At 46.1% G+C, this 22259-nt stretch overlaps 3 protein-coding genes and 1 pseudogene across 3 annotated transcripts in view; 1 reads left to right on the top strand and 3 right to left on the bottom strand.

Moving 5' to 3' along the window:
* The window catches only part of LOC132765774 (zinc finger protein 850-like), a 1095673-nt gene that overhangs the window by 467153 nt on the left and 606261 nt on the right, over window positions 1-22259 (top strand). The window lies entirely within an intron of this gene.
* The window catches only part of LOC137094779 (zinc finger protein 208-like), a 208478-nt gene that overhangs the window by 119769 nt on the left and 66450 nt on the right, over window positions 1-22259 (bottom strand). The window lies entirely within an intron of this gene.
* Window positions 824-18477, bottom strand: LOC132767910 (putative zinc finger protein 66; annotated as a pseudogene).
* On the bottom strand, window positions 10609-22241 carry LOC132766095 (zinc finger protein 737-like). Its single transcript, XM_067465192.1, is given in 7 exon segments — window positions 10609-12364; window positions 12366-13810; window positions 15998-16124; window positions 16305-16375; window positions 16939-17053; window positions 17417-17932; window positions 22112-22241. Coding segments are annotated over 7 exon segments (2388 nt in total). The 5' UTR covers window positions 22115-22241; the 3' UTR covers window positions 10609-12253.

Genomic DNA, 22259 nt, shown 5'->3' with positions numbered 1-22259 from the left:
TTTTGCATCTCATAGACTTAGCATGGGGATTTGGTTAACCAGTTTAAATTCATGAGTAAACCAGTTTTTTTAAAAAAAAATCTGAAACATTTCGGGGGGGGGGGGTTTGAACCCCTAAAACCACCCCCTCGCTACAGGCCTGGTGGGGGATAAGAAATACATATCAAAGGAGCAGCAGAGTTGGTAATTGCCTGGAAATGCACTCGGTGTGTGGCAAGAAGTGAGGGTCCTGGCAGAAAGGCAGGGAATTAAAGAAGGGCTTTGTTCAGCCCCACGCCTTCCCGCCAGGACTCTCACCCGAGTATAAACGGGGGGAGCTTTGCCACCCTAAAAAAAGGACTGAAAAATGGAGCTTATACCCGAGTATTTACAATACGACTTTTTAAAAATAAGTGGCAGGACAATCGTACTTAACCCTCTGAAGGATTATCACAGGGAGCTTGCTTTCTGCTGCTCCAAGAACAGGACCCCAATTTAGGGATTTAAATGACAAGAAAGGGGAATCTACCAAATCTTAGGCAGAACTTCTCAAAAGGTTCTGTTTGAAATCAGATATTTACACACAAAGCCTGACCAGGGGAAAGACACTCCAGTCCCATGGGGATACCGGTGTGTCGAGAAGCAAAGTAATTCTCCAAAACAGCCCCAAGTCAAACCTAGTCAAACAAAAAAACTGAACAAGAGTTCAAAACCACAAAGAAAGTTGTCTAAGAGATCAGTCCAAAGTCAAGCCAAACCCTACTTAAAGCCAAGGGAATCAAACGTGTCCATCAGGAAATGCTGAATGTTTGGTCTACTGCACCAGAAAGTCCATAAACTGCCATTTTATTGTTGCAACACATTTTATTAGTTTTTTCCTAAATCTTTGGATGATTTCTCTCCCGTACGTTCTCTCTGATGGTTCAGAAAGTATGAACACCGATAAAACATTTCCCACATGCCTGGCATTTGTTTCTTTTTTAACCTGTGTGAATTCTGTGGTGCTTCCTAAGGGATGAGGTGTGAGTAACACATTTCCCACAATCCATGCATTTGTGTGGCTTCTCCTGTGTGGAGTCTTTTGTCCTTCAGAAAGGTTGAGCTGTAACCAAAACATTTCCCACAATCCATGCATCTGTGTGGTTTTTCTCCTGTGTGGAGTCTTTTGTGCCTCACCAAGTTTGAACTCTCAGCAAAACATTTTCCACACTCCTGGCATTGGTATAGCTTCTTTCCTGTGTGAAGTCTTTTGTGCTTCACAAAGGCTGAGCTGTAACCAAAACGTTTCCCACAATCTGGGCATATGTATGGTTTTTTTCTCCTGTATGAGTTCTCTGGTTGCTTACAAGGGGTGAATTCTGAGTGAAACATTGTCCACAATCCTGGCATTTGTAAAGATTCTTTCCTGTATGGTCTTTCAGAAGTTATGACTTCCAAGGGAAACACTTCCAACACTCTTGGCATGATTATCTCCTGTGTGAATTCTTTTGTGCTTCGTCAAATCTGAACTCCAAGCAAAACATTTCCCACACACCTGGCAATGGTATGGTTTCTCTCCAGTGTGGAGTCTTTTGTGACTCACCAAGTTGGAACTCTGAGCAAAACATTTCCCACACTCCTGGCATTGGTATGGCTTCTCTCCTGTGTGGAGTCTTTTGTGTATCAAGAAGAGTGAACTGTAAGCAAAACATTTCCCACACTCCTGGCACTGGTATGGCTTCTCTCCTGTGTGGAGTCTATTGTGTGTCACCAAGCCTGAACTGTAAGCAAAACATTTCCCACACACCTGGCACTGGTATGGTTTCTCCCCAGTGTGGAGTCTTTCGTGACTCACCAAGGCTGAACTGTCAGCAAAACCTTTCCCACACTCCTGGCATTGGTATGGCTTCTCTCCTGTGTGGAGTCTTTTGTGTGTCAAGAAGTTTGAACTGGAAGCAAAACATTTCCCACACTCCTGGCATTGGTATGGCTTCTCTCCTGTGTGGAGTCTTTTGTGGCTCAACAAGTTTGAACTGCGAGCAAAACATTTCCCACATTCCTTGCATTGGTATGGCTTCTCTCCTGTGTGAAGTCTTTTGTGGCTCAACAAGTGTGAACTGCGAGCAAAGGATTCCCCACACTCCTGGCATTGGTATGGCTTCTCTCCTGTGTGGAGTGTTTTGTGGCTCAATAAGTTTGAACTGCGAGCAAAGCATTTCCCACACTCTTGGCATTGGTATGGCTTCTCTCCTGTGTGGAGTCTTCTGTGGCGGCTCACCAAGTGTGAACTTTGGATAAAAGATTTCCTACAGTCCTGGATTACAAAATCCTCCGTTCCTTCAAAGATTTCTTCTTGGCTCAGATCTGGCAGTTTGTAATCAGCAATACATTTTGCTGATACTTTCCATTTACAATGGCTTTTCCCAGCACTGAGTGTCTTGTGAAGTATAAGTCCCATATTTTGGGTAAAACACTGCCCACATACATCGCATTTGTAAGGCCTTTCTCTGACAGAACCTCCATCTTCTCTGTGGCTTTGCTGGCGTCTAAGAAGTCCCCCATTGTGTCCCAAATGCTTGCTGTGTTTGATGTTCGAGTTATCTGCTGTGAAAAAGGAGGACAGAAACAATCATTCTTCAGTGTGATTGATATGGACTCAGGATATATTATAAGGAGATTGAAATTATCCTCAAAACAACATAGATATGGAAGAAAAGAAGATATAACTGCTGTCCTCTCCCCACCCCTTGTTCGGTAAAGATGGACACTGTTTGACTTCCTGGAGCCTCTAAGGGAAAGGTGAACAATGTATGTTCCAGAGGCTACATGTTCCTCACTCCAACCTGGTTTTTTGTATTCTGTCTCCTTGTTTACCTTGCTCCAACTTTACCTTGCTCCCACCCATTTTAGAATTGCTCCCTCCTTTTTATTTCTCTCCCCCAACCTCCAGTTCTCTCTCCCTGTGTTCACTATTTTTCTGCTTCAATGTAGGAGATCCCATATTTAATTGTATGTCTAAAAATGGCATTGAATGTTTGCCATGTATGTGTGCATTGTGATCCGCCCTGAGTCTTCTTTGGGGTGAGAAAGGCTGAATATAAATACTGCAAATAAATAAATAAATACCATAAATGACACTCTTACCACTTGAACGAGAGAGACATAGAGTTTGATTACTGCTATATGTCTCTCCCAGTGCACAAAAAACCCTGAGCCCCAATCATTCACAAGAAGAGAACATACACCACATTATGTTGCAGGTCACCATCTTGCAATTGACTTAGGCTAGGGGTTGTTTGTGTGCTGGGTGAGAGCATATAAAGAGAGCTTAGCTTCAGATATGCAGACACTAGCCTGCCTGGCTGGGAGGAAAAACAAGGTTGAATAACTCACGGATGATAACATGCATAGCCACGTCTGCATATCTGAATCTAGGGGAAGTTTGCTCTTTTCATGATCCATTCTCCGGCCACTTTCTCCAGCAACCCGCTCCCTCCCCCTCGTTGCCTCTGTCTCTCTCTCACACACACATGGGGGGGGGGGGTGGGTGAGTGAGAGACATAGAGAGAGAGAGAAAGAGAGAGAATGATCTGGGGTGATCACTCCTAATAGATTTTCCAGGGAGCCCAGTTGCGTATTGCATTATATTACTAATATGTCATATTAGTCCTTAGTCCTTGCGGACAACAAGTTAAACAATGTGATGCTGCAGCTAAAAAAGCCAATGGGATACATAGTGCACTAGATCCAGGGAAGTCATGCTTCCCATGCTCTATTCTGCCTTGGTTAGATAACACATCGAATCATACTGTGTCCAATTCTGGACACCACAATTGAACAGAGATATTGACAAGCTGGAATGTGTCTAGAGGATGGCGATGTCACGTTACCAGGGCTCTGCTGTATTCAGGTAGAGATGAACCAAACAAATTCCCAGTTTGAACTGAACAATTTAATTAAAACAGCACTTACTTTCTGGCTGTTTTAGTTAAATTGTTTAACTCAAACTGGGAATTTGTTTGGTTCATCTCTACCTGAATATGGCAGAGCCCTGGCAACGTGACAGAATACTTTCCCCCCAAAGATCAGTCCCAAGGCTAGCTCCTTATATCTAGAAACATCCAGCTGCAACCCATCTCTTGCATATCTCCACCCTTAATTGCTTTCACCCATGAACTCTTACTAATAGATTACTCAACTCTTTAGAACTAAGACTTACATCAAACCTTCTATCACCAACTGCTAGGCCTGCCACCACCCACCACCATCAACTGCAGAACATGATACATGACAGGCAACTAAAAGGATTAAGGGTCTGGAGAACAAGCCCTATGAGGGGTGACTTAAAGAGCTGGACATGTTTAAGCTGCAGAAGAGAAGGCTGAGAGGAGACAGGATGGGGGCCATGGATCAAGATGTGAGGGGAACTCATAGGGAGGAGGGAGCGAACTTGTTTTCTGCTGCCCTGGAGACTAAGTTGTGGAGCAATTGCTTAAAACTGCAGGAAAGGATATTCCACCTGAACATTAGGAAGATCTTCCTAACTGGGAGAGCTGTTCAGCAGTGGAACTCTCTACCCCAAAGGTGGAAGCTCCTTTGGGGGCTTTTAAACAGAGGCTGGATGCCCATCTGTTGGGGGTGCTTTGAATTGAACTGTCCTGCTTCTTAGCAGGAGGTTGGACTGCATTGCCCACGAGGTCTCTTCCAACTCTAGGATTCTATGATTCTATATATTTCTAACATAAGCCCTGCCTTAAGGATCTTCAGTGATTGGGATGATTTCAGAAATTACTTCCACCAGAAAGCTGCTGATTGGGATCCTGCGTTTTAAAATAGAAATCCCCATCCGTGAGGGAGCCTTACCAAGAGAGTCCACCATCCCACGGATCTCCTCCATGATCTGCCCGTGCAAGGCTTTCTGACCAGGATTCAGGAGAGCCCACTCCTCCAAAGAGAAATGGACAGCCACGTCCTCAAAGGCGATTGGGCCCTGGTGGAAAAGGAAAATAAGGGAAATCAAGAAAAAGGATTACAAGAATATTTTGAAATGATTTACATTTATGTTGGTTCAATCTTTTCTGTTTCAAAAATTGTTTGGTGATTAAGCCTGGAAGAAATGACCCCCAGGCAGCTCCCTTCCTCCTCTCCCAGGAATCCTTCTGCTTACCTGATTCACTTCCACTCCGTCATAAAGCGGAAGATGCGAATCTGGATTCGGCAACAACCTCATTCCAGCCCCTGGGAGAGAGAGCAAGGGGTGGAAAGTGGTCACATAACATGTCTCAGAGGAGAGAATTACAGTCCTGAAAAGAAACCTATGACGAAATGACTCTATGAACACAGGAGCATTCTCCAGCCCAAGAATTGTAAAGTTTTGGAGTTTAGGACTTCTTAATCTCACACAGTGCTGTGAATAGGTTGGACTGAAACAAGTCCTGGGCTTGGTAGTTCAATGGACTAAAGTAATTCTTTGTTATCTATTTGTCTTCCAGCTCAGTTTCAGGGCTCATCATAGCTTCGGGTCCGATCTGGGAACGTACCATACCGCTGAATTTTCAGTCCCACCCAACAGTATGCAAATGTAGAAGTATAACGATAAAGAAAACTCCAAATCATACTGAAAGTATACCTTTTGCAACCAAATGCTTACATATATACTCATCTCAAGGCCAAGAGATCCTATATATATGCCTCCTCTAGCTCAAACAGGTCGTGCATTTGTTACAATCCCCTGAAGGGGAAGCTACACTGGCACAAAACAGCAAAATACCCCAAAGGGTTCCTACTTACCCTCCAAGGCTGCAGCCCCATCTCCTTCCTGCTTGAGCTCCTTCTGCTGGAGGCTCTGGGTGGTGTCTGGTGGAGGTTTCTCAGCTTCAGAATCATCAGGGAGGACTTCAACACAGTTATTTTGGGCCTGGAAGAAAACAGAGTATTCCAGAAGTAGTATGGAGAATATTAAAAAAAATCACAGATGTATGTGCGGAAACTGCATTGACTTTTGAAAAAGAGTAACTCAGAGTTTGAAACAAATACCATACTCCCCTCCCATCATTTTCTATGTGATATGTGGTGTCAATAAATTGGGGTAGAGCAGTAACCTGCGTAGGCTGGATGTGGAGGTGAAAGCAGGAGGGGCAGAGCAGGTGGTAGAAGAGGCCGAGGGGGTAGAGTCCGGCTTCTCCCACACATCGGTCCCATCTCAGAAGAAAGGCAGGATGTAAGATTAATGTATTCATCAGTCCCAAGGTGAGGGAACCCAAGAGGCAATGCTCTCACCTGTCCTTCCTGCTTCACGTCCTTTTCCCGACTCAAGAGGAAGGCTTCCGCCAGGGCCACCGCCTGGGAAGAGGTCTCTGCCCCACACTCTCGGACCCAGCTCCCCATCTCTGGGGGCAGGATGCTCAGGAACTGCTCCAGGATCACCAGGTCCAGCATCTCCGCCTTGGTGTGTTGCTCTGGCTTCAGCCACTGGAGGCAGAGAGAGTGGAGGCGGCTGCAAACCTCTCTGGGTCCCTCGCCCTCTCGGAAGGAGGAATGCCTGAAGCGCTGGTGCTGTGTGTCTGAGCTATAAAGGTCCACACGCCAGAACTTATGTGTTATTTCTTCCCAGAATGCTCCACTGCTCCCCAGTCCTGCTTCAGGTCCAGGTGAGTTGGGTCTCTCCATGCTGGAACCACCCTTTGATGAAGAAGCCAAGTGGGTCCAAGATGCTCTTCTCTCAAGGGAAAGAAATCCCTGAACAGACTCCACTCCAGAATTGCCAGCCAACATTCACATTTCTTCTGAGAAAGAAAGGCAGAATTAGATAACAGGCTTCGGGAGGCTTTTTCTTGGAGAGTGAAAACAAGCCCTTCATTAATTCCAGAGCCAGGCAATGCTGGGCCCTCCTTCCACTTGGGCCTCTGCTTCTCCAGCCTCCCGGCCCACCTGGCCTCCCATTGAGCTCCCATTCAGTCCCAGGGGAGGGGAAAGCCCTGGGCCCCTCTCTCTCTGCCTGCTTCTCCCTCCTCCCAAGGATCCCCCAGTTGCTCTCTTGGGCTGACCCCCAATCCCCTTTGCATCAGGCCCCCTCTCCATGGCGCCCCTGGCCAAGGCCACCCTCCATCTCCTTCCAGGGAGGAGAGAGTAGAAAGTGGTTGTTTTCCTTGTTCTCGGTCAGGGTGGGTCACCACATGTGTCAGGAGGCACCCGGGAATGAAACAGGCCGGGCCCAGCTTCAGAAGGTGAGTGGGTTGGCCAGAAAACCACTGGCCTCTCTCTGCCTGCCTGCCTGCCCGTCTCTCCCCCAGTTGGAGAATCTGATGACCCCCAATCCCATGTTAGGATGGGCCTGGGCAGAGATGTAGCCAGAAAAAAAATTCGGGGAGGGTTGAAAATTTCGGGGGGGAGGGGGGAACTTGCCTCCTAGCTCACACTGAAGCAAAGAGCACAGCAGGGGGCAGAGCAGTTTTCAATAGCCTGCAGCTCCACCCCTGTCAACCACCTCCACCAAGTCTGGCCTCCTTAATGAGAGCATTCAACACACACACACACACACACCCAACTTGGGTGCTTCGCTACATCAGCTATTGCTGCAAGTAATGACAGTGTGAATAAATTGTCAATATTTGCTTGAGATAGTGCTTGCAGTTCTGGGTAGGTAGTCCCCTGACATTAAGTCCAGTCATGTCTGACTCTGGGGTGTGGTGCTCATCTCCATTTCTAAGCCGAAGAGCCTGCATTGTCTGTAGACACCTCCAAGGACATGTGGCCGGCATGACTGCATGGAGCGCCGTTACCTTCCCGCCGGAGCGGTACCTATTGATCTACTCACATTTGCATGTTTTCGAACTGCTAGGTTGGCAGAAGTTAGGGCTGACAGCGGAAGCTCACACCGCTCCCCGGAATCGAACCTGCGACCTTTCGATCAACAAGCTCAGCAGCTCAGTGCTTTTACCCACTGTGCTCCTACAGTTCTGGAGGGACTCTTAATGTTTTGCGTTGTGACGATGTGTAAATTTTATTCCTTTGGTTATGGTAATTTAAACAGTAGTTTAGGGATGGTAAGTATGGGAGATTATGTTTTGTTGGAGATGGTGGCTTGGCGTTAGCTGAGTTGCCATAGCAACAGGGGCGGAGCCAACTGCCTCTTCAGGAGGCAGCTGTTTTAAAAGGTCAGTCAGTAGCCGGAGAGCTACTGAGAGAACACTGAGTCTCTGGGTGGAGATTCAAGGAATGTGTCTGTAGCCGGTGTGCTATAGGAAAGACTTGATCTCAGGGTGGAGATTCAGGGAATCAATTGGTAACCAAAGTGGTTGCAGAGAAGGACCTGGTAGTGAGAGAGCTACAGGGGGTTGTTGATTCTAAATTAAGAATCAAGGTTTGGCTGGGTTTAAGCCTGCTGTGCCTGATGTAAAACGTTTTGAAGTCTATGCCTGAGATTACTCATGAAACCTTTCCAATGTAACCATCAAGATTTGTGCCTCTTGAGAAGAAACAGTTAAACATGTTATACTCCTGTTAAAATAAACTTGTTACTGTTTTCCTCAAGCCTTGCCTGATACAGTTTCTCCTAAGTTGAACAGCCTGCAATAGTAAAGTCAAGCGAGGAAAGTAAACGCTAGGCTATCAAATAAATAAAGCCTTCTGTAATTAACAGTCCCTTTATAAAATAGCTCCTAGGTTGATATTGATCGTTGCCCGGCTTCCCTCACAGATTAGGTGGCAGTGGGTGTTTTACAACACGCACTTTCACAATTGGTGGCAGCAGTTTAACCACTCCTTCACATTTGGTGGCATTTGGTGGCATTAAAACGGTCTTCTTTACATGCGTCTCATAGACTTAGCCTGGGGATTGGGTTAACCAGTTAAAATTCATGAGTACACCAGGCCTAGGCCGGGGCCAACTTCAGCCCTCCCTCCAGGTATTTTGTTCTTCACTCTTCCCCCCATTTGGCCCTTCCAAGAAGGTCTGGGAAGAAGACTCACCAGAAGGAGGAAGAGAAGAAAGAGAGGCTAAGAGCAGGAGGAGGAGAAGCAGGGAGAGGCCAAAGGGGGAAACTCTTCTCTCCCAGCCGGGCAAGGAAGGGTTAAGGGGAGAGAGTTTAGCTCCTAGAGGGACAGGAAAGGAGTGTCTGAGGAGGCCCACTTCTTTCCTGCCTCTCTGGGAACCACACTCTCTCCCCTTAACCCTTCCTTGCCCAACGTTATACTGGAAGGAGGGGGAAAGAGCCTCTCTCCAAAGCCCTGGAACCAAAGGATGAAAGATAAAGGCAGAGACAGAGTCATGGAGGAAACACTCCATATTCATAGGATAGTTAGTGAGATGTATTATCTCCCTGCCAAACCCTTGCTCCCCAACCCCATCAAAGGTGCCTTCCTCTTGGCACATGTCTCCTTTTCACCCTCCACTCGTGCCTCTTCGAATTCTGCAGCACTGCTGGTCACAGCTGACCTCCAGTTAGAGCACTCAAGGGAATTACATCTACCACTGGATACAATTTTAGCAATGGTTTAGAACAGTGATGGGCAACCTTTTGAGCTTGGTGCGTCAAAACTTGCCAAAAAACTGATCATATCTCCGGTGGGGTGTCACTTCGAGAAAAAAAACATTATAACAAAAAATATATTATTGTAATATATAACTGTATTTAATAAACCAAAAAACGAATTATTTAACTTACCTGCTTTTTTCTATAATGCCATATATCTCGGCATTATAGAAAAATGCTGGTGCAGGAGCCGAGGATGAAATGTCCTTCTCGGGATGCAACCCCATTCTTCTGTGTATGTGGCTGTGTGTCATTAAAAATGGCTATGCGTGTCAGTGCTAACACACATGTCATAGGTTCGCCATCACAGGTTTAGAACTTGGAGGGGAAGAACCTTCAGGGAAAGAGAGCTAACGAAATTCAAAAACGTAATATTAAAAAAGCAGATGAAAGTATAAAATGAGTATCAGGAAAGGATATCCAGTATGATATATGAATAGAGAGTAAACTGGGAGAGGGGGAACGGACACAACCGGGGAGCAGCGGCATGGCCAATGTCATGGAGTAATAAGGAGATATACCCAGCCCATCCCCAGTACAACTGACTGTAACTCAGTGAGGGGCAGATTTTCATCTACCAATAAGTAAAATAAAAATAGAGCCTGAAATAGATTTGCTGTGCTTGAGGATTTGATGGAGCAATTCATGACTTTGCTCCTCAATCCACTGACCTGGTTGGGGATAGAAATAGTAATACTGGTTCCTAGATGTAGCCATGGAAGAAAAAAAATATCTATTCATAGGATAGGGAGTGGTCAACCCTCCTGTTTGAGAAGCTCCACTGGCTGCCGTTCATTTTCCGGTCCCAATTCAATGTGCAGGTTCTTACCTACAAAGCCCTGAAGGGTTTGGGTCCCACCTACCTGCGTGACTGCATTTCTGTGTACGAACCCACACGATCTCTTTGATCATCTGGAGAGGCCCTGCTCACACTCCCACCTCCTTCGCAGGCGCGATTGGTGGGGACGAGGGAGAGGGCCTTCTCAGTGGTGGCCCCCAACTCTGGAACTCACTTCCCAGGGACATTAGACACGCCCCAACGTTGGCAGTCTTTAGGAGGAGCCTGAAAACGCGGTTGTTCCAGTGTGCCTTCCCAGAATAAGGAGAACTCTCAGCAATATGTCCTCACAATGCACTTTAATACTGACTTAGGATGGACTGTGCTCCCTCATTTCTCTCCGAAAAGTCCTATCCTAGCTATATTTTACCTTGTTCACATCAGCATCTTTTCAATTTTAATCTATTACATTTGGCCCAGCCATTTAAAAAAAATTATGTCACTATTGATTTTTTATGTGATTTATATGATTTGTATTATATTGATTGTTTATTGATGTTGTGTTTATTGATGTTTTGTTTGATGTACTTTGGACTTCACCTCATGTAAGTCACACCGAGTCCCTTGGGGAGATGGTAGCAGGGTACAAATGATGATGATGATGATGATGATGATTATTATTATTATTATGGGTCTTGGAGGTACTGTTCTGCAGTGGCTCCAGTCCTTCCTGGAGGGTCGTACCCAGGTGTTGCTGAAGGACTCCTGCTCAGCCCCATAGCCATTGTCCTCTGGGGTCCCGCAGGGCTCAGTATTGTCCTGCACCGAGTCCCTTGGGGGGATGGTAGCAGGGTACAAATAAAGATGATGATGATGATGATGATGATGATGATGATGATGATGGGTCTTGGAGGTACTCTTCTGCAGTGGCTCCAGTCCTTCCTGGAGGATCGTACCCAGGTGTTGCTGGAGGAGTCCTGCTCAGCCCCACAGCCATTGTCCTGTGGGGTCCCGCAGGGCTCAGTATAGTCCTGCACCGAGTCCCTTGGGGAGATGGTAGCAGGGTACAAATAAAGTTTATTATTATTAATTAGTCAGAGGGGTTCTCTCCCTGCCAAACCCTTGCTCCCCAACCCCACTGAACATTAAAGGCCATCCATCAGTCCAGGGAAAAGAGCAGGACAGAGCATCCTCCTACAACAGAATATGAAGGTCTCAGCGCAGGATCAGGTCCCAGGGCTCCCTTTTCCCAAGGAGGAGGAACACAGACTTGGGTGGGAGATACAGCAAAAGCACCCACACAAGCAAGCTCTTCATTGCCATGGCTTTTGAGACATCTCCTGCTGCAATGGCTGCTCTCCAAAGCCGCTCTCTGCCAAGACCGGGGAACCTTCATTGAAGTGTTCTGTTAGAAGGGTGTCTCTGAATTCCACATTTTCTGCTCAACGGCTTATAGTGCTGGGGGACTTCAACGTCCATGCAGAGGCCACCCTGTTGTGAGCTGCTCAAGACTTCATGGCTACCACGTCAACTCTGGAGCTGTCCAAAGTGGTTTCTGGCCCAACCCACAGGGCAGGACAGACATTGGACTTGGATTTCTGTCAGGGAAGGGAGGAAGGTGGCCGTGTGGAGGAACCGCCTTTATTCCTCTTGCCGTGGACCGATCATCCTCCGGCCAGGCTTAGGCTTCCTGCGCCCCTCACCTGCCCAGGGCGGGAGGACCTATTGAAATGCTCCGCCCCAGGAGGCTTATGGGCCCAGAGTGTCAGGATTTGAAATGGTGGGCTGGCTGGAGAGAGATGCGTCAGCAGCCGATTGACTGAGTGTGCCAGGGGACAGGCTTCTGGTTGGCTGCTGAGGCCAAGAGTTCTAACTGCCATTCTGTTCTCTCTTTGGACAGGGAAGAAAAAATGGCCGGCTGCCAATTATCTTGAAGCATATATATCCTTGAGGCATATTTAAGGACTGATTTCAAAGGGCTATTTCATTCCTCTGTTCCCTGCCTGAATTCAAAGAGTCCGATGCATACAAGATGGTGCCAATTGTGAACTGTCAGCAAAATATTTTCCACACTTCTGGCATTAGTATGGTTTCTCTCCTGCGTGGAGTCTTTTGTGACTCACCAAGGATGAACTGTAAGCAAAACATTTCCCACACTCCTGGCATTGGTATGGCTTCTCTCCTGTGTGAAGCCTTTTGTGCTTCACCAAGTCTGAACTGCTAGCAAAATATTTCCCACACTCCTGGCATTTGTATGGCTTCTCTCCTGTGTGGAGTCTTTTATGACTCACCAAGGATGAACTCTGAGCAAAACATTTCCCACATTCCTTGCATTGGTATGGCTTCTCTCCTGTGTGGAGTCTTTTGTGACTCACCAAGGATGAACTCTGAGCAAAACATTTCCCACACTCCTGGCATTGGTATGGCTTCTCCCCTGTGTGGAGTCTTTTGTGGTTCACTAAAGCTGAAGTGGAAGCAAAACATTTCCCACACTCCTGGCATTGGTATGGCTTTTCTCCTGTGTGGAGTGTTTTGTGGGTCAAGAAGTATGAACTGGAAGCAAAACATTTCCCACACTCCTGGCATTGGTATGGCTTCTCTCCTATGTGGAGTCTTTTGTGACTCACCAAGCCAGAACTGGAAGCAAAACATTTCCCACACTCCTGGCATTTGTATGGCTTCTCTCCTGTGTGGAGTCTTTTGTGGCTCAACAAGTTTGAACTGCGAGCAAAACATTTCCCACATTCCTTGCATTGGTATGGCTTCTCTCCTGTGTGGAGTCTTTTGTGGCTCAACAAGTTTGAACTGCGAGCAAAAGATTCCCCACACTCCTGGCATTGGTATGGCCTATCTCCTGTGTGGAGTGTTTTGTGGCTTAACAAGTGTGACCTGCGAGCAAAAGAAATCCCACACTCTTGGCATTGGTATGGCTTCTCTCCTGTGTGGAGTGTTTTGTGGCTCGACAAGTTTGAACTGCGAGCAAAGCATTTCCCACACTCTTGGCATTGGTATGCCTTCTCTCCTGTGTGGAATCTTTTGTGGTTCACCAAGCCTGAACTGTAGGCAAAACATTTCCCACATTCCTGGCATTTGAATGGGTTCTCTCCTGTGGGAACTCTTTTGTGGCTTACCAAGTCTGAACTCACAGCAAAACATTTCCCACACTCCTGGCATTGGTATGGCTTCTCTCCTGTGTGGAATCTTCTGTGGCTCACCAAGTCTGAACTCTGGATAAAAGATTTCCTACAGTCCTGGATTGCGAAATCCTCCGTTCCTGCAAAGATTTCTTCTTGGCTCAGATCTGGCAGTTTGTAATCAGCAATACATTTTGCTGATACTTTCCATTTACAATGGCTTTTCCCAGCACTGAGTGTCTTGTGAAGCACAAGTCCCATATTTTGGGTAAAATACTGCCCACATACATCACATTTGTAAGGCCTTTCTCTGACAGAACCTCCATCTTCTCTGTGGGATTCCTGGTGTTTAGGAAGGCCCCCATTGTGTTCCAAATGCTTCCTGTGTTTGATGTTGGAGTTATCTGCTGTGAAGGAGGAGGACAGAAACAATCATTCTTCAGTGTGAGTGATATGGACTCTGGATATATTATAAGAAGGAGATTGAAATTATCCTCAAAACAACATAGATATGGAAGAAAAGAAGATATGACTGCTGTCCTCTCTCCACCCCTTGTTCGGTAAAGATGGACACTGTTTGACGGCCTGGAGCCTCTAAGGGAAAGGTGAACAATGGATGCTCCAGAGGCTACATGTTCCTCACTCCAACCTGGTTTTTTGTATTCTGTCTCCTTCTTTCTGGGGGAATAGACTTGCCTTTTTGTCTAGCTAAAACTTTACCTTGCTCCCACCCATTTCAGAATTGTTCGCTCCTTTTTATTTCTCTCCCCCAACCTCCAGTTCTCTCTCCCTGTGTTCACTAACGGTTGGATTTTTCTGCTCCAACATAGAAGGTCCCATATCTAATTGTCTTGTATGTCTAACAATAGCATTAAATGTTTGCCGTGTATGTGTGCATTGTGATCCGCCCTGAGTCTTCTTTGGGGTGAGAAAGGCGGAATATAAATACCGCAAATAAATAAATAAATAAATAAATAAATACTCGAATGACACTCTTACCACTTGAATGAGAGAGGCATAGAGTTGGATTACTGCTATATGTCTCTCCCAGTGCACAAAAAACCCTGAGCCCCAATCATTCACAAGAAGAGAACATACACCGTATTAAGTTGCAGGTCACCATCTTGCAATTGACTTAGGCTAGGGGTTGTTTATGTGCTGCGTGAGAGCGTATAAAGAGAGCTTAGCTTCAGATATGGGGAGGCTCATTGCCTCTCTCCCCCTCGTTGCCTCTCTCTCTCACACACACACACACACACACTCATGGGGGGGGGGGTGAGTGAGAGAGAGAGAGAGAGAGAGAATAATCTGGAGTGATCACTCCTAATAGATTTTCCAGGGAGTCCAGTTGCATATTGTATTATATTACTAATATGTCACATTAGTCCTGGGAGTCATTGCGGACAACAAGTTAAACAATGTCATGCTGCAGCTAAAAAAGCCAATGGGATTTGGCCTGCATACATAGGTGTCTAGTGTCTAGATCCAGGGAAGTCATGCGTCCCATGCTCTATTCTGCCTTGGTTAGACCACACTTGGAATCATACTGTGTCCAATTCTGGGTACCACAACTGAAGGGAGATATTGACAAGCTGGAATGTGTCTAGAGGACGGTGATGTCACATTACCGGGGCTCTGCCGTATTCAGTTAGAGATGAACCAAACAAATTCCCAGTTTGAATTGAACAATTTAATTACAACAGCACTTACTTTCTGGCTGTTTTAGTTAAATTGTTTAACTCAAACTGGGAATTTGTTTGATTCATCTCTACCTGAATACGGCAGAGCCCTGGCAACGTGACAGAATACTTTTCCCCCGAAGATCAGTCCCAAGGCTAGCTCCTTATATCTAGAAACATCCAGCTGCAACCCATCTTTTGCATATCTCCACCCTTAATTGCTTTCACCGATGGACACTTACTAACAGATTACTCAACCCTTTAGAACTAAGACTTACATTAAACCTTCCATCACCAACTATTAGGACTGCCACCACCCACCACCATCAACTGCAGAACATGATACATGACAGGCGACTAAAAGGATTAAGGGTCTGGAGAACAAGCCCTATGAGGGGTGACTTAAAGAGCTGGGCATGTTTAAGCTGCAGAAGAGAAGGCTGAGAGGAGACAGGATGGGAGCCATGGATCAAGATGTGAGGGGAACTCATAGGGAGGAGGGAGCGAACTTGTTTTCTGCTGCCCTGGAGACTAAGATGTGGAGCAATGGCTTCAAACTGCAGGAAAGGATATTCCACCTGAACATTAGGAAGATCTTCCTAAGTGGGGGAGCTGTTCAGCTGTGGAACTCTCTACCCCAAAGGTGGAAGCTCCTTTGGGGGCTTTTGAACAGAGGCTGGATGGCCATCTGTTGGGGGTGCTTTGAACGGAACTGTCTGGCTTCTTAGCAGGACTGGATTGCCCACGAGGTGTCTTCCAACTATAGGATTCTATGATTCTATATATTTCTAACATAAGCCCTGCCTTGAAGACCCTCAGTGATTGCGATGATTTCAGATATTATTTCCACCAGAAAGCTGCTGATTGGGATCCTGCATTTTGAAATAAAAGCCCCCATCCGTGAGGGAGCCTTACCAAGAGAGTCCACCATCCCATGAATCTCCTCCATGATCTGCCCGTGCAAGGCTTTCTGACCAGGATTCAGGAGAGCCCACTCCTCCAAAGAGAAATGGACAGCCACCTCCTCAAAGGCAATTGGACCCTGGTGGGAAAAGGAAAATAAGGGAAATCAAGAAAAAAAGAATTACAAGAATCTTTAGAAATGATTTACATTTATGTTGGTTCAATCTTTTCTGTTTCAAAAGATGTTTGGTGATTAAGCCTGGAAGAAATGACCCCCAGGCAGCTCCCTTCCTCCTCTCCCAGGAATCCTTCTGCTTACCTGATTCACTTCCACTCCATCACAAAGCGGAAGATGCGAATCTGGATTCAGCAACAACCTCATTCCAGCCCCTGGGAGAGAGAGAGAGAGAGAGCAAGGGGTGGAAAGTGAGCACATAAACATGTCTCAGAGGAGAGAATTACAGTCCTGAAAAGAAACCTACGAGGAAATTACTCTATGAAGACAGGAACATTCTCCAGCCCAGGAATTGTAAAGTTTTGGAGTTTAGGACTTCTTAATCTCACACAGTGCTGTAAATAGGTTGGACTGAAACAAGTCCTGGGCTTGGTAGTTCAATGGACTAAAGTTATTCTTTGTTGTCTGTTTGTCTTCCAACTCAGTTTCAGGGCTCATCATAGCTTTGGTTCCGATCTGGGAACGTACCATACCGCTGAATTTTCAGTCCCACCCAACAGTATGCAAATGTAGAAGTATAACGATAAAGAAAACTCCAAATCACACTGAAAGTACACCTTTTGCAACCAAATGCTTACCTATATACTCATCTCAAGGCCAAATGATCCTACATGTATGCCTTCTTTAGCTCAAACAGGTTGTGCATTTGTTACAATCCCCTGAAGGGGAAGCTACACTGGCATAAAACAGCAAAATACCCCAAAGGGTTCCTACTTACCCTCCAAGGCTGCAGCCCCCTCTCCTTCCTGCTTGAGCTCCTTCTGCTGGAGGCCCTGGGTGGTATCTGGTGGAGGTTTCTCATCAGGAAGGACTTCAACACAGTTATTTTGGGCCTGGAAGAGAACAGAGTATTCCAGAAGTAGTATGGAGAATATTCAAAAAAATCACAGATGTATGTGCAGAAACTGCATTGACTTTTGAAAAAGAATAACTCGGAGTTTGAAACAAATGGCATACTCCCCTCCCAACATTTTCAGTGTGATATGTGGGGTCAAGAAATTCGGGTATGGCAGCAACTGAGCTCACAGTGGATATGGAGGTGAGAGCAGGAGGGGCAGAGCAGTTGGGAAAAGAGGCCGAGGGGGCAGAGTTTGGCTTCTCCCCCACATTGGTCCCATCTTGGAAGGAAGGCAGGATGTACATTCAATCTCTCCATCACTCCCAAGGTGAGTGAAGCCAAGAGGAAATGCTCTCACCTGTCCTTCCTGCTTCCTGTCCTCTGCCCGATTGAGGAGGAAGCCTTCCGCCAGGGCCACCGCCTGGGAAGAGGTCTCTGCCCCACACTCTCGGACCCAGCTCCCCATCTCTGGGGGCAGGATGCTCAGGAACTGCTCCAGGATCACCAGGTCCAGCATCTCCGCCTTGGTGTGTTGCTCTGGCTTCAGCCACTGGCGGCAGAGAGAGTGGAGGCGGCTGCAAACCTCTCTGGGTCCCTCGCCCTCTCGGTAGGAGGAATGCCTGAAGCGCTGGCGCTCTGTGTCTGAGCTATAATGGTCCACGCGCAAGAACGTATGTGTTATTTTTTCCCAGGATGCTCCACTGCTACCCAGTCCTGCTTCAGGTCCAGGTGAGTTGGGTCTCTCCATGCTGGAACCACTCTTTGATGAAGAAGCCAAGTGGGTCCAAGATGCTCTTCCTGGCTCTTCTCTCAAGGGAAAGAAATCCCTGAACAGACTCCACTCCAGACTTGCCAGCCAACATTCACATTTCTTCTGAGAAAGAAAGGCAGAATTAGATAACAGGCTTCGGGAGGCTTTTTCTTGGAGAGTGAAAACAGCTTTCAATAGGCCGCAGCTCCGCCCCTGTCAACCACCTCCACCAAGTCTGGCCTCCTTAATGAGAGCATTCAACACACACACACACACACCCCAACTTGGGTATTTCACTACATCGGCTATTGCTGCAAGTAATGACAGTGTGAATACATTGTCAATATTTGCTTGAGATAGTGCTTGCAGTTCTGGAGGGACTCTTAGTTTTTGCGTCTCATAGACTTAGCATGAAGAGTTGGTTAACCAGTTACAATTCATGAGTACACCAGGCCTAGGCCGGGGCCAACTTCAGCCCTCCTTCCAGGTATTTTGTTCTTCACTCTTCCCCCCATTTGGCCCTTCCAAGAAGGTCTGGGAAGAAGACTCACCAGAAGGAGGAAGAGAAGAAAGAGAGGCTAAGAGGAGGAGGAGGAGGAGAAGCAGGGAAAGGCCAAAGGGGGGAACTCTTCTCTCCCAGCCGGGCAAGGAAGGGTTAAGGGGAGAGAGTGTGGTTCCTAGAGGGACAGGAAAGGAGGGTCTGAGGAGGACCACTTCCTTCCTGCCTCTCTGGGAACCACACTCCCTCCCCTTAACCCTTCCTTGCCCAGAGTTACACTGGAAGGAGGGGAGAAGAGCATCTCTCCAAAGCCCTGAAACCAAAGGACTGAAGATGATGGCAGAGACAGAGTCATGGAGGAAACACTCCATATTCATAGGATAGTTAGTGAGATGTATTCTCTCCCTGCCAAACCCTTGCTCCCCAACCACATCAAAGGTGCCTTCCTCTTGGCACATGTCTCCTTTTCGCCTCCACTCGTGCCTCTTCAAATTCTGCAGCACTGCTGGTCACAGCTGACTTCCAGTTAGAGCACTCAAGGAAATTACATATACCACTGGATACAATTTTAGCAATGGTTTAGAACTTGGGTGGGGAAGAAGCTTCAGGGAAAGAGAGCTAATGAAATTCGAAAACATTATTATTATTATTATTATTATTATTATTATTATTATTATTATAGGTGAACTATAAATCCCAGCAACTACAACTCCCAAATGACAAAATCATAATTTTTTGATGGATGGTCACTTCTTGTGTAGTGAGACATTTTGTTGCCAAATTTGGTGTGATTTCGTTCATTGGTTCTTTTGCTTTTAAGGTACTCATTATGCACAGCTTCTTCCCCTCCCAAGTTCTAAACCATTGCTAAAATTGTATCCAGTGGTATATGTAATTTCCTTGAGTGCTCTAACTGGAAGTCAGCTGTGACCAGCAGTGCTGCAGAATTTGAAGAGGCACGAGAATCTATATAAATAAAAATGTAATGTTCGTTTGTGGGATTAACAGAACTCAAAAACCAGTGGGCCAATTGACACCAAATTTGGACAGCATACACCTAACAACCCAATGTATGCCCTTCACTCAAATAAACTGATTTTGTCATTTGGGAGTTGTAGTTGCTGGGATTTATAGTTCACCTGCAATCAAAGAGCATTCAGAACCCCACCAACGATGGAATTGAACCAAACTTAGCACACAGTTCTCCCATGACCAAGAGAAAATACTGGAAGGGTTTGCTGAGCTGTGTCCTTTGGTTATGGAGTTGTAGTTCACCTACACTGTGGGCTCAAACAATGGTGGACCTGAACCAAACTCTACATGAATACTCAATATGCCCAAATGTGAACACTGGTGGAGTTTGGGGAAAATATAATCTTGACATTTGGGAGTTGTAGTTGCTGGGATTTATAGTTCGCCTACAATCACAGAGCATGCTGAACCCCACCGATAGAAATGGGCCAAACCTCCCACACAGAACCCCCATGTGGGCCACAGCAACGTGTGGCATGGGACGGCTAGTTTATATATATATAGATTAGTCAGAGGGGTTCTCTCTCCCTGCCAAACCCTTGCTCCCCAACTCCACTGAACATTAAAGGCCATCCATCAGTCCAGGGAAAAGAGCAGGACAGAGCATCCTCCTACAACAGAATATGAAGGTCTCAGCCCAGGGTCAGGTCCCAGGGCTCCCTTTTCCCAAGGAGGAGGAACACAGACTTGGGTGGGAGATACAGCAAAAGCACCCACACAAGCAAGCTCTTCATTGCCATGGCTTTGGAGACATCTCCTGCTGCAATGGCTGCTCTCCAAAGCCACTCTCTGCCAAGACCGGGGAAGCTTCATTCAAGTGTTCTGTTAGAAGGGAGTCACTGAGTTCCACATTTTCTGCTCAACGGCTTATAGTGCTGGGGGACTTCAATGTCCATGCAGAGGCCACCCTATCGTGAGCAGCTCAAGGCTTCATGGCTACCACGTCAACTCTGGAGTTGTCCAAAGTGGTTTCTGGCCCAACCCACAGGGCAGGACAGACATTGGACTTGGATTTCTGTCAGGGAAGGAAGGAAGATGGCCGCGTGGAGGAACCGCCTTTATTCCTCTTGCCGTGCACCGATCATCCTCCGGCCAGGCATAGGCTTCCTGCGCCCCTCACCTGCCCAGGGCGGGAGGACCTATTGAAATGCTCCGCCCCAGGAGGCTTATGGGCCCAGAGTGTCAGGATTTGAAATGGTGGGCTGGCTGGAGAGAGACGTGTCAGCAGCCGATTGGCTGAGTGTGCCAGGGGACAGGCTTCTGATTGGCTGCTGACACCAAGAGTTCTGACTGCCATCTATATATATAAATCTGTTAGGTTGGTTCAACCGGACAGCAAAACTCACAAACCCCCCAACGAAACTTAACCAAAATTCCCATGCCCATAACACAACCCACAAGGTACAAACATATCTACTCAAAATGAAAAACAACACAACAACACACTCACAAAACGGCAAAACAACAAAACTCACAAACCCCCCAACAAAACTTAACCAAAATTCCCATGCCTGTAACACAACTCACAAGGTACAAACATATCTACTCAAAATGAAAAACAACACAACAACACACTCACAAAACGGCAAAACAACAAAACTCACAAACCCCCCAACGAAACTTAACCAAAATTCCCATGCCCATAACACAACCCACAAGGTACAAACATATCTACTCAAAATGAAAAACAACACAACAACACACTCACAAAACGGCAAAACAACAAAAATCACAAACCCCCCAATGAAACTTAACCAAAATTCCCATGCCCATAACACAACCCACAAGGTACAAACATATCTACTCAAAATGAAAAACAACACAACAACACACTCAAAATGGCAAAAAAACAAAACTCACAAACCCCCCAACAAAACTTAACCAAAATTCCCATGCCCATAACACAACCCACAAGGTACAAACATATCTACTCAAAATGAAAAACAACACAACAACACACTCAAAATGGCAAAAAAACAAAACTCACAAACCCCCCAACGAAACTTAACCAAAATTCCCATGCCCATAACACAACCCACAAGGTACAAACATATCTACTCAAAATGAAAAACAACACAACAACACACTCACAAAACGGCAAAACAACAAAACTCACAAACCCCCCAACAAAACTTAACCAAAATTCCCATGCCCGTAACACAACTCACAAGGTACAAACATATCTACTCAAAATGAAAAACAACACAACAACACACTCACAAAACGGCAAAACAACAAAAATCACAACCCCCCCAACGAAACTTAACCAAAATTCCCATGCCCATAACACAACCCACAAGGTACAAACATATCTACTCAAAATGAAAAACAACACAACACACTCACAAAACGGCAAAACAACAAAACTCACAACCCCCCCAACGAAACTTAACCAAAATTCCTTTACTAAGAGTGGCCAATGTGTTCTACCATTGTAGCAAGTTTCACCCCAATAACTTCAAAATTGAAGGAGATAGGAGCCCATGAAGTTTCCCCAATTCTAATAATTTAAGTATGCACATGTACAATTACTATAATGAAATAGTAACAAAATTTCGTTACTCTAATTATAGTAATGAATTTTTCACGAAGTATACGTTAGAAACAAAGCGCCACCCTTCCCAGTTTTGTAATGACTTTTGAACCATTTTAATGGATCACACATGCCTACTGAATTCAATTTAGCTAGTTCTGTAATAAATATACAGAGAGTTTAATCTGAAATAGCTAGATGTCTGCAGTTGTGACTCTACCATGAATGACACTCTTACCATTTGAAAGAGAGAGGTTGATTGTATTGTCGAAGGCTTTCATGGCCAGAATCACTGGGTTGTTGTAGGTCTTTTCGGGCTATATGGCCATGTTCTAGAGGCATTTTCTCCTGACGTTTCGCCTGCATCTATGGCAAACTTCCTCAGA

Source organism: Anolis sagrei, chromosome 2 (assembly GCF_037176765.1).
Source record: "Anolis sagrei isolate rAnoSag1 chromosome 2, rAnoSag1.mat, whole genome shotgun sequence".
Classification (NCBI taxonomy): Eukaryota; Metazoa; Chordata; class Lepidosauria; order Squamata; family Dactyloidae; genus Anolis; species Anolis sagrei.
This window is presented reverse-complemented; position numbering and strand designations above follow the sequence as displayed.